General features: G+C 39.1%; 1 protein-coding gene across 1 annotated transcript in view; it reads left to right on the top strand.

The window, feature by feature from the left end:
* ptdss2 (phosphatidylserine synthase 2) overlaps positions 1-12,765 on the top strand; it is a 24,974-nt gene extending 12,209 nt beyond the window's left edge. Inside the window, exons 6-12 of the mRNA XM_044356293.1 lie at positions 543-593; positions 1,121-1,234; positions 2,891-3,009; positions 3,334-3,448; positions 4,106-4,251; positions 5,483-5,668; positions 9,705-12,765. Of these exons, the coding sequence (XP_044212228.1) occupies positions 543-593; positions 1,121-1,234; positions 2,891-3,009; positions 3,334-3,448; positions 4,106-4,251; positions 5,483-5,668; positions 9,705-9,858 (885 nt within the window). The 3' untranslated portion in view covers positions 9,859-12,765. The remainder of the gene's footprint in view (positions 1-542; positions 594-1,120; positions 1,235-2,890; positions 3,010-3,333; positions 3,449-4,105; positions 4,252-5,482; positions 5,669-9,704) is intronic.

The following is a 12,765-nucleotide window of genomic DNA, read 5'->3' as shown; positions in this document are numbered from 1 at the left end:
ATGATTTCTCCCTCCCTACCTCTTTCTATTTTCTGTCTCAGTTTTTTTTTCTCTTTCACACACACACACACACACACACACACACACACACACACACAGAGACATTTGGTGTGGCTGTGTGTTAACTGGCTCCAGAGGCCTGTGTCTGGTGCAGATTAAAGCCCGTCAGTAGAACCAGGCCTTCTTTCCTCCTGGGGAGGCGGTCTGCAGCTGCCGTCATGACCCAGAGCCCATCTCTACCACTGGCCTGCTTTCAGCATCACCACTTCCTCCACAAATACTATAAAAAAAAAAAATCATTTTGAACCCCTTTTCAACCTTGTAGGTAACAGTAAATGACATATAAAACTAGAAGAGTGCACTCTAGTGCAGATATCCGTCAGATCTGTACAGTCACAATGGTGGCGGAGATAACAGAAACAGGGATTTATTCATGTCGTATCGCACCTAACTTTAGTGGATCATAACATCATAACATGTTTTTTAGTATTTTTGTAAAGAGAACAAGGTGTTAAAAATAACATGTTGGTTTTACTTCACAGGACAAGATGGATGGCTTTGTTCCAGCTCACTTCCTGGGATGGTATATCAAGGTAGATATCAATGCTAATTGCCTAATTGAACGCAAATGAATACACCAGGGTGCACTAATTGACTGGCCTTAATCAGACATTAAATGGCAAAAAGACTGTTGAGAATGGGTCATCATTATTTCAGCTGCCCAATCAAAAGAAAAAAAATATAGTTTACATATCAGGGAAGCAGTTAAATGCACTGGATAAAAGGAAGAGCTTGTGTTGCTGTGATGAAAATAAGACTGCAAACACTAACTGATATGTTATTACAATGTCCTGATAAAACCTATGATTTATTTACTGGAAAATAAGGAGGCATCTGTGAACCACAGTGCTGTATTTAAATTTAACTGTTTATGCTTGGTTTGCACTTTTACATGCCAGGTAAATGAATGTTTGGGTGGGATGTGTACAGCACCAGTTTTACCGTGTTGCATTTGCCGCACTGAACAGTGTTAAATCTCTTCCTGTGATATCTCGCTGACCTCCTCCCACTCCACACCTCTTACTCATCCTCCCCCCCCCTGCTCTGTTTTCCTCCTCAGACGCTGATGATTCGGGATTGGTGGATGTGTATGATAATCAGTGTCATGTTTGAGTTCCTGGAATACAGCCTGGAGCACCAGTTACCTAACTTCTCAGAGTGCTGGTGGGACCACGTATGTATAAATATTACTGCTCTTATCCTTTGCTTGCTTTCAGATTACCTCGTGTTATCATGCCAGTATTTTTTTATGCTGGGGTGGTTTGCAGTGGGACGGTGTAATCATCAACAGGTGTTGCCCTTAAAACAAATAAGATTAAAAATGTTGGTTTTTAAAGCTCCTCAGTATGTAAAAGAATGAATATATAAACAGGAAATTGAGAAATCCTCATACTCCTTTATAATGTGAAGATAAAATAAAGTTTGTTAATCCAAGACCAGTAAAATAATCGATGATTCTGTTTTTAGACACATAACACAGGTTGAGATGTTACATTTTCGGCTATCTTGCCTTCATCTGATGAAGAGTTGTGTGACATTTTGACTGACTTGCATTGAAGCTCACACTGGTCCACACCTCACTGTGTGTACATCCTCAGTGTCTTCCACTGAATAACTAATATAAATAGATAGAATCTGGCATGTTTTCAGGTTCCTCAAAATAAGGAGTGAAGAGACATACACGAAATGTAGCATACCAGTAAAAATAAACCTAAAAAAAAAACACGGTTAACTCATCCCCCTTGTTCAGGTTTGTGAAGGTCACTGTAATCCTGAGCTGTTTCTCTGCAGTGCAGTAACTGGTAAAAGGGCAAAATGTGGAGCAGTGTTCCGCATTAGGAGATGAGGAAGCACTGAAATTCAGTAATATCCTGGCCCAGAATGCCCTCTGGTGCATAATTAAAGCTGTTTCATTTCTGCTGTTGAGATTTATGGTAACAATTAAATGCTCAATTATTTTATGGTAAGAAACTTCAGTGATACCAGTGTGGAAACTAGGTGGTCAAAAGTGACCGTAAACCTTGTAAACTGCATTAGAAAGCATTACAGCAATGTCATAGAATGTAAACAAACAAAAACTGGGGCATCATATAAAGATAAACTGTTGACTGTAAAAACACTTAAAGTAGGCTGTGTCAATTGATTGTAAGGGTAGTTACTTAACAGTTGTTAGACAAACTAGGTTATTGCTTATCTACAGTAAATATGGATTACAATAAATACAAAAATATAATCTATCATATCTATCAACATAATGGAGTTTATACACCATAAAATGTAAGTATCTACTATTAATTTAAAGGCCCTAGTGCACACCCATATTTTATTAAAGGTCATCACACCACTTCTCAGGTTAAAGTTGAGTGAAACTGTGATGGAAATTTGTTAAATACTAAGGCTGCAACTGATTATTTTCATTATTGATGAATCTTCCAATGATTTTTAAAAAATGTATCTTCTGATGGTTGGTCTATCACAGTTTCCTAGAAGTCAAGGTGACGTTATCAGCTTGTTTGTCTGACCAACAGTCCAAAACCCAGATATTCATTTTACTATAATGCCAGACAAGGGGAGGCAGTAAACTGTTCATGAAAAGATTGACCTGAAACCATCAAATATTTTGACCTACATGTTGAATTATTAATCATTGCAGATTAATTTTCTGTCGATTGACTCCATCAATCAACTAGCAGCTCTACTAAAAACAGCGTCAGGCAGATGTTAATGAAGCATACGAAGTGCTTAGAAAAGATCTAGTATAACAAATAAAACATTTGTGTATGCCCTATTACCCTTAGATAAAATGATGCTTTTTTTTTTTCCTCTGCAGTGGATCATGGATGTGTTGGTGTGTAACGGTCTGGGGATCTACTGTGGCATGAAGACGTTGGCCTGGTTGTCAATGAAGCCCTACCAGTGGCAGGGCCTGTGGAATATTCCCACATACAAGTACGACTTCACGCTGCAACGGCAACAACATGCAGCTTACATCTCCTGTTCTTTCCAAAATTAGATAAACTTATCGTTGGAGAAAGACCTCTACTTTTACAAAAGTATTGAATTCACAAAATATCAATGAATGATTTATATTTTTGGTTAAAGACCATGTGATGCATTTTTTTGTTGTTCTGTTTCAATAACTGGTATCCTCCACATATTGTTTGACAGATATACAGAAGGTAAAACTGTTCATGTTGGGATGGTATTGCCTTTAGCTGCAGAAGTACCAACATTGCTGTGTTTCTAACTGTGTCTCTGCCGTGTCTCTCTCAGGGGGAAGATAAAGCGTATAGCCTTTCAGTTCACACCGTACAGCTGGGTGAAGTTTGAGTGGAAGCCTGCTTCCAACCTTCGTCGCTGGCTTGCCGTGTTAGGCATCATCTTCATGGTAAGAAACAAACCTCTCTCTATTTAAGTTAACCTTTCAAGAGGACTTACATTTTTCAAGGGGACAACACAATAAAAAATATTTAAACAGTGTACACATACCTTAGTCATACATGTCCTCCACATAATGAAGATTACCTCATCTAAAGTCTATTTCTTAAACTTCTCACAGTAGCTTAGTTCTATTAGTATTTACAAGCAAGAAAACTTTATTTATATAGAACTTTTGAAAACAAAAGTTACAGATGGCTTAACAGAAAAAAAGTATAGCATGAGATAAAATAGTTCCTCTTCTTGTCACCATACTTATTCCCTTTTTTCTTCTGCATATTTGTGTCATAATGTTTGACCGCTGAAATTATTTAATGTTGATCACAAAGTCTTTAGTGTATATAGTGCTCAAAGAAGTAGTTGATGATAAGACTAGCTGTTTTCTCTCTCTATCTTATCATTGTAAAGTGAGCATTTATGACTTTTATGACTCTTTGTCAGACAGTATAAGCTATTTTAAGACGATGTGCGATGTGGACATTGGTCATTGTTTATGACATTTTATCGAGTAAATGATCAATTGATTCATTGAAAAAGTAATCGGGTGATGAATTCTCACTGTCAATATTCATTAGTTGCTATCTCTGTCTTTACTCATCATTTTCAGTTCCTCCTGGCGGAGCTGAACACCTTCTACCTGAAGTTTGTGCTGTGGATGCCCCCTGAACACTACCTGGTGCTGCTCCGCCTGGTGTTTTTTGTCAATGTCGGAGGCGTAGCCATGAGGGAGATCTACGATTTCATGGACGACCCGTGAGTAGCAGCGACATGGAGTTAGGCTGTTGGGTGGTGCCGGGGTTTTTTTTTTTAGGTTTATAGGCTGATCATGTGTACAAATAGAGTGAGTAACACTTACCATACAACACCTGGAACAGTGATCCATACCACAGTATGTTGTATTGAATAAAGATATTGCTGAAATTCATGTAGTTGTGCTGTAGCTATTACTCAAGTTTATTATACTTTATTATAAGTGTTTGCTGCTGACTTTTGTACATGTCAGAATGGAAAGCTGTGCTACATTTTCAGCCAGAAAAGTAGATGATAAGCGATACAATAGTGAAGGAATAAATGAACCTGTTGCACAACTGGTAGCAAACGTATTTAATTGGTCAAAAACATGCTCTAAAAGTACTGATAAACCCCATAAATTATTGGTAGCCAACCTGTAAAGAGCCATTTTTCTGACAGTTACCATGTATGGACATCCAGTCTGTACTGCTATATTTCCAGTGAGAGAGAAATCAGCAGAGACCTGTGCCATGATACCTATATGAACCAGTATGCATTACATGTAAGCTTCTTGTTGGCAAACTGATCAGCTTAGGAAGTGAGTGTATTTATCTGACTGATAATAAGTAAGCTTCTTATCACATCCGTCTACTGAAAGCAAGCATTTCTGCTTGTCTGACAAATATGCAAATGCTATTCAGCACTGTATTTAACATTTGACAACACCTTTTTTTGTGCAATGGAGATGACTTTCATCTGCATATTAATTCTGTTTACAGTCCACTTTTAGCAAATATGCTCCCCATATTTACACAGCAACCATAATCACATGAATACTGATACATACTAGCCATATACAAATCTCTGTATTATTTCCATCGGTATTGGTAATTTATTTCAAGTAATCTGTGAGGAAAGTTTCAAGCTTCCCTTCATCCAGTGAAACACACTGCATCATATTGAATTGGTTTCAGTTCGTTTGTGAGAAACTGATTTACTGAATATCTGTTTGCTTCAGGCAGCTTTTTCTTAACTGATGTGGATAACAGCGCTGCCGCTTTCATGTGGCCTACAAGGCTGTTACTTTTATGTATGCCATTATAAGAGTCATTGACCTTGAGTGCTGAGTTTACAGTGATATAATGTTTATTTTGTTTGGCCCACATCAAGAGCTTACCTATAAACATAAGAGATCCCCTCCCCAGTTATTTTTAACTGTTCCATAATAACACCTTTTTTGTCTTCTTGGCAGGAAATTCCATAAGAAGCTCGGCCAGCAGGCGTGGCTGGTGGCGGCGATCACGGTGACAGAGTTCCTCATAGTGGTCAAGTATGACCCCAACACCATCATGCTGCCCATTCCCTTCTTCATCATGCAGTGCTGGCTTTTAGGAATCCTCCTCATCTTCACCTGGACCCTGTGGCGGTTCTTCATCCGGTAAGAAGTGGAGGCGGGTTACTGGGCAGAGGGAAAGTCAGTGACAGAGATGATAAAACTGTGTACTCATCCAGGTAAAGATTTTATTTTGGTGCAAATAACCCTTTGGCAAAAATGGGTAAATTACAAAAATGGACTGCACTCAAAAATAATAAATCACATTTTCTGTTTTCATCTGATTTATCACAGGAGAGCATAAGAGCCGTGTGAAGATTAACTGTGTTTATTCTTTTAGTGGAGAAAACAAAGTAGAGCAGACAAAAGAAGAGGCGATTGAGCAAAAAAAAAAAAAAGATGTTTTTTGAATGAAACCTTGCACATACAGGAATCAGTCCACCAACACTAGCTTCTGTAGTTTAATGAATGGCCAATTGTTCTCGGTCACAGTTGCATTGTAAAAAGTACAGTTTGATCACAATAGTCCATTGAAGTTCATTGGTGTTGGCTTTACATGCACATGATCCCGTTCAACTTGGGTTTCAGCCACAGCTCCTGTACGGGCCACATAATTAGCACCAGCCAAAAAAAAACAATGGTAGTCTATTGAGTGGCTGGTAAAATTTGAACATTCACTAGCTATTTGACCAGTGGACAAAAAAAAGGTCACACAGTGGTCCCATATTTTGATTTTGTTCTTCCTCATGACATCATGCCGCGATATGATTTTAGATTACTTTTGCTTTCTCACCTTCTGTTGAGTAGTGTTCTCGTCAAGCGTAGCCCTGCCCCAGCATGTTAAGCTTCTCATCTGTTTTTTCCCCTCCCCATCCTCCCGCCTTTTCTCCTTCCCTAAACTTCCCTAAACTCCGTCCTGCACATGCTCAGCAGTAATGTCCATGTCCAGTGAGGTAGGTATGGGAGAGCGTTTGGGCCCCATCCGCTCCCTCCATCAGTAGTGTTGTATTTTGTTTTGTTTCCTTTTTAATACATCACTGTTTGGATCCATAATTACACAGAGGATCTTTGGGATCCTCTAGACTCTACATGGATCCATCTCTCGCATGGCACTTTTCTGTTTTTTGCTGTGGTGGATTTAATCATCTTCATTTTTAGTATTTTCCTTCACATCTGTATTATTTTTTTTATTCTGAAGTGCAGTTAGTTAAGCAAAGGAGAAGACAGCCAGCTTGTGCTGACACTGTATGAGTACATCCCAAGTCCCTTGTTTGATATTTACTCACTCCTCGATCATCGCTTGAACTGGAAGACGTTCTATTATATCTATATCCATACCTGAGGAGCCATGAGTGACGATTCACGAGAGCAACCTTCAGGGAAGTCTTTTATCGGGTGACACGCCCCCTTATTATCAGTTCTTGATTGGACTGATCTGATACATCCCAACATCACTGAGTGGAGACAGATTGCACATTAAACTCAAGAGAGTATCACTCTCAAGTTTTATATTTAATTAGTTTTTCTGATTCACCATCTAGTTAAAAATCTGTGTTAATTGTTGGACTAAACAACAAAAGAACAACTTTCTTCATTAGTAGAAAGATTTTTCTTTTCAAGATATTATTTCCGCCATTAACTTTTATTATGGATAAAATTAGGGTAAGGAAGAGTCTGTCTGTCAGCAAGAAACGCTTTAAACACATTTAGGCTGTATTTTACATCATTCATCGTCATTTCCATTCAGTCACACATGAGGCTGAAAATTCCTGAGTGTCAGGTTTGATATGAGTTACATAAATTCCATTTTCCCTGAAACATTTAGCCAAATAAATAATGTTCAGTGTTCAAAAGACACCCTAACCATATTCTGGGTTATTAAATAATGAATTCACAATCAGAAAATCAATAAATATAGATGCAAATAATTAATATATGAACGTATTCTGCCAGTAGAAATGGTTCATGTGCCTCTGAGCAGGACACAGTATAAATACAGAATGCAGGTTTTTATTCATGCGCAGGTGTTTGTCAAACAGGTAACAGGCTGCAGAGATAAAACAGCTGCTGGCAGTGATAACGGTGCAGCTTTATTAGTGTCACCACAGCATACATGTGTGCAGACACAAACTCCGTCTAAAGTTGCTTCAGCTGTTAAAGGACCAGTGTGTAGGATTTAGTGGCATCTAGTGGTGAAGTTGCAGATTGCAACCAACTGAATACCCCCCTCGCCCTCACCCTCCCCTTCCAAGTGTGTAAGAGAACCTATGGTGGTTGCGAAACTCACGAAAAAAGCTAAAGGCCCTCTCTAAAGCCAGTGTTTGGTTTGTCCGTTCTGGGCTACTGTAGAAACATGGCAGCGCAACATGGCGGGCTCGTTGGAAGGAGACCCACTCTCTATGTAGATAGAAAAAGGCTCATTCTAAGGTAACAAAAACACAACAACTCTTATTTTCAGGTAATTATACACTTATTAAAACATACTTATGGATATTAAATTCCATTTCTGCCAAGTCTGTTCCACTAGACGCCACTAAATTCTACACACTGCTCCTTTAAAGCCAACTGACAGCTGATCCAGCAGTCATCAAAAACGGACGTCGTTTCACGTGACGCTTCAGAGGAAAGGACATCTCATTTCTCTAATAACATATTTCCTTGTTTCCTCGGGAGGGACTAAGACAAAAGGAAAGGACGCAAGTGAGGGAAACGTTGATGCAGTTGAAGGGACATGGGATGTACCCTGTAAGTGATAAGTGATAGGAAACAGTAGGGCTCAGTAAATGAACCAAACAGGAACTGTTGGCACACCTTATGCACCAATCAGCATGTCGGCTCCTCCAACTGAACTGCCCGTTATCTGATGAGAGCCAATCAGATAAGCCCCACCACTTCTCATGGTGCACCTCCCTCCAGTCGTACAGTACAATGCACTGGCACAAATGCATGATATTTTGTAGTTCTCCAAACCTGGGAGAAATTGTATTTGCATATAGTTTTAGGCCTCTTTGGTAACAGATTGGCTGGTTTTGCCATAAAGGATCATCTGGGGAAGTGTTTTAATTTATTATCAGAATATTTTGCTGAAATTTTTTTGCATCCCATAATTTAATTGAGAGCCTACCTGATCTAAGTTGCTGCTGCTAACCCAACTCCACTCTAAGCAGATTAAAACAAACTGACAAAATGATATGCAAATACCATTTGGCCCAGTTGTACAGGTTCAGGTGTGTCATGTTCCTCTCCCTCATTCAAGAAACCGCATTAGCATCAGCAGGCCAAGGGGAGTATTAAGGGGATGTTTCAGACTGGCCTTTTTTATCTGAGACACAGAATGTTATATTACCAGCATTTGAATATTGACAAATCCTGAATATAATATTGACAGGTACCCACATTAGGCCTTTAAATTGATTTAAATTTGGTATCTTCAGCACAACAGGGGGTTGCCAACCTACTTAAGACTTGTGGCTTCCCTCCACAATGATGCATATTATAATGAAAATAGAAATAGTATAAAAGCTTTTATACATAGCTGTTAGAGAACGCCAAGTGGTTTATCATTTACTTAAAAGACAGTAATCAAAGCACCATTTCAACAAAAGAAAACAGCTCTCGTGTTAAGTCCTAGTTTATGGGTCACTGTACTTCAGCAAATGAACTAACTGAAACCCAATGAAAACAGCTTCCTTACCTAGAGGTACTTCTTTAAATTCATCTTAATTGGTGAAGTATATAAAGTCCAGTGCTCCTGTAACACTCTGGGTTTCTGCATACAGAGTGTCTTTGTAAATCATCACCATATTCTGTTCTGGATAGTAGAATTTCATAAGATAATGATTGTTTTGTTGGTAATAAACAACATCTCCCATGAGTCTTAGTTACAGAGATCCTGTCAAAGTGTCATGTGACCTGTGGGTTTTGAGTTGTAACAAAGTAATACATGTAAAATAAAAAAGTAAAAATGTTATTCAGTGCAAAAGCAGATTTAGCTTAGAAATGGAAAAAAAACCCTCAGAAACATGTTTGAAAGAAGTGCTCTGAGAAAACACAGCTAGTGGAACAGAAACTAGCTTGGAAAGCATTCCCGTGCCTGATGTTATATTAATAGTTTGTCCGCTCTTCCTCCATCCTCTCACAGTGACATCACACTACGCTACAAAGAGACCCGTCGACGCAAACAGGAAGTTCCCTCGGACTGGGACCGCCCTGTGGGCAACGGCAGCACAGCCACCCCATCCGGACGGAGCAAACTGAACGGCAGCTCGGAGACGCTGCGGCAGAGGAAGTCCTGAGGAGGAACACGGCGGCTGAAAGGGGAAAAGGACGAGGTTTAACGGGGAAAAGAATGAAGGAGAATCGTGATTCAAAGACACGTGTAGAGGCAAAAAGATTACAGATGGACACATCTACAATGTGTGCAGTTTAGACTGTTCTTGTGCCTACATGAACCAAGTAGTTATTATACAGAGGCGAGGGGTGGAAGGGGCCATTTTCATTGGTTGCATTGTCTAGTTATTGTCATACTACAGGGATTTACCTCATTTTATTTTTAAGAACATTTTGGGAATTATACACAGGAGAAGATACAGTTTGTGTTATTTATATTTTGCTTTGGATGTTGGGTGATGAGGGGAAAATGATGAATTTAAGAGTAATAGAGGGAGGGATGGTAGGTGACCAGGGAAGCAGATAAGACTCTTGACCAATAATCGACAGCAGTTTCCATTTTCTCAGCTGCACTACTTCTTAGAAAACAAGTGTCAGGAACATGCCCTCCACTGTAAATATGCTTTATTCTTTGTTGTGCAGTCACATCAGTCCAGATGAGAAAATGGAGAGTGCTTGAAGCAGTGGCAAGAGTTTCTGTAGGTGTGATGTGATTCCGTTTATTGTCCCCTGCTATGCAATCTTCAGAATCAACCTGGGACTTTGGTTGGGCTGCTTGGGTAGTAATAACACATTTCTGTTCAGGTAAAAGAACAGTCCTTAGGCTTCAAGTTAAGACAGTTTAGAGTGCTCTCTAGTTAGGTTTGGTCCCAGGTTCATGATACGTAGTTTACAAGTGGGAGACAATATCAGCTCTTCATTCACAGTTTAGGGTTTTCATTCCAGGAAGCACTGAGCCTCGAGGTCCTTGTCACTGCTGGGGATCCTCGCTCAGTCGGACACTAAGAGGAAAACTGGCCAAAGCCGGTCTCTCCTCTCTAGCTTTGTTCTTGAAAAGAACGACAAGTTTGTAAAGAAGAAAAAAAAATCAAGATGTACCATATTCTAGGTATTTAACTGCTGATAGTATACTACATATATGGGATATAGTTTTGGTGTCTTTTTGTAGATGTTTTGTTATCACTATCATCATTTCTTTAGGGTAAATTGATAATGAACACTAGATTGTACTCAAGTTCCTTTTTGTGAAATGAGGAACTGAGAAATCTGCAGCACTCTAATGAACACATCCACGACAATCACACTGATAGAAAGCTGCGCTCCCTTCTAAAGGAGACATGTTGGCTGACGTTTAACGAACGGCACAAATCTGGGTGTTCCAACAGGACTGTAACTACAGCTGGGCTCGTTCAGCTCATTCAGTCACATCGGAATGTGAATTTAATAATAACTAATCCCTTTTATGCCAAATGGTTGTTTTTTTTTAAACTTGAATTTTATTAAACTGTCATGTTCCCTTGTTGCCTGAATAAGCTGAACTAGTCCTATCTTGAGAGGTGCTATAGGTTCAGTTGTGGTTTGGTTTGGGAAGGGAACCGAACTTTCCAGCTCTGTGGGGGTTGCCATATTGCACATGCAATCAGCCAAAGCTTAGATCTCATTCTTGCTAAAGCCATAAATGCCGCCCAAACAGCTGTTAAACCTCATTTAGATTCTTTTTCATTTCAACTAAAGCAAGCAGAGTTCCAAAGCTAATGGGGTCAGCGTACTTAATATTACAAGAGGAAAAAAGGACACCAGGAAGTTAGATTTTTTTAAACCAAATTTAGGTAATGAACGTATGTCCAAAATTAGAGACTCCAACTCTTTGAATTCAGATATAAAATTGAATGTTTTACAGTTTAAATACATGAATGGTTTGTTGTTTTGATTTGTGAGATATAAAGTTGTTAAATGTTCTAAACTTCTCATAATGATACCAATTATTGGCTTTACATTGAAAAAAAAAATCCGCATTCATTCCTTGTTTTGATGACATTGTTCTTCATCGTCCAGATGAATAACCAAAAAAAAAAAAAAAAAAAAATCCCGCCAAAAAGCTTCAGTCTGTGTCCTGTTCAGGTCTTGTGGCTGTCAGAGATCAGTTGTACATTTCTGTGTGTTATTCATTGTGTCCCAGTGGCTACATAGTTGATGACGAAGTAGACATCTATGAATCTAGCTCCAAAATTGTCCAGTTGTAAACTAGGCTGATGTTTAATGATGCTATAGTAATTTTCTTGTGAATGTAATCCAGCAGAATCTGCTGTTCAAATCAGAGGGTCTCATCATTTATCATTTTTATTTTACCACAGACACTAAATCGACAGGTTTGTCATCTCTGCAAGGCTCATTCTCATGCTTATTCCGGCTGTTTGCATATTTCACCCTCTTTTTTGAATACAGAGATTTCTGTGCAAATTTAAAACTGTAGAAACGATGTGTAGCTGATATGTCCAAGTTTGTAATCGCTTATCCTGTGCTGTGATAATTCAGTTGCTTGAGAACTTAGTAGAAGTTCAGGAAGTTTGCTACATTCCCTCCACCCCCCTCTCCCCTCCCCTCCTCCCACCGCCTTTATTTAATGAAAGCTTTTAAAGCGTGGGCTGGGGATTCTCAGTGTAACAGTGTTCATGCCTTGGATTGGTCAAAGATTTTAACCAAGCCAGGTCATGAATTTGCACATCAGCTCTGAAAATCAGTGAGAAAACGGTGAGACTGAAATCACAAATGAGCTGTGGAAGGAAATTAAAATTGGGCCAAAAAAAAAAAAAAAAGAAAAAGAAAAGAGTAAAAAAACAGGACCTTTTTCCACGGTGTGTTATTAGGGTTCAGTGTAGTTTGACTTGCAGCCACATGGGGGCGGTAGATGTTCTGTTACTGTCTGCTCTGTGCAGTCATGTCTCCTTGACAGTGATCACTGGTAACTTGCTGTAAAAGCCATTTTCAACTTGGTTTGTGTAAATGTGAACATGTTAAAGATCATAAAAACT

The sequence above is a fragment of the Thunnus albacares genome, chromosome 7, assembly GCF_914725855.1.
Source record: "Thunnus albacares chromosome 7, fThuAlb1.1, whole genome shotgun sequence".
Classification (NCBI taxonomy): Eukaryota; Metazoa; Chordata; class Actinopteri; order Scombriformes; family Scombridae; genus Thunnus; species Thunnus albacares.
This window is presented reverse-complemented; position numbering and strand designations above follow the sequence as displayed.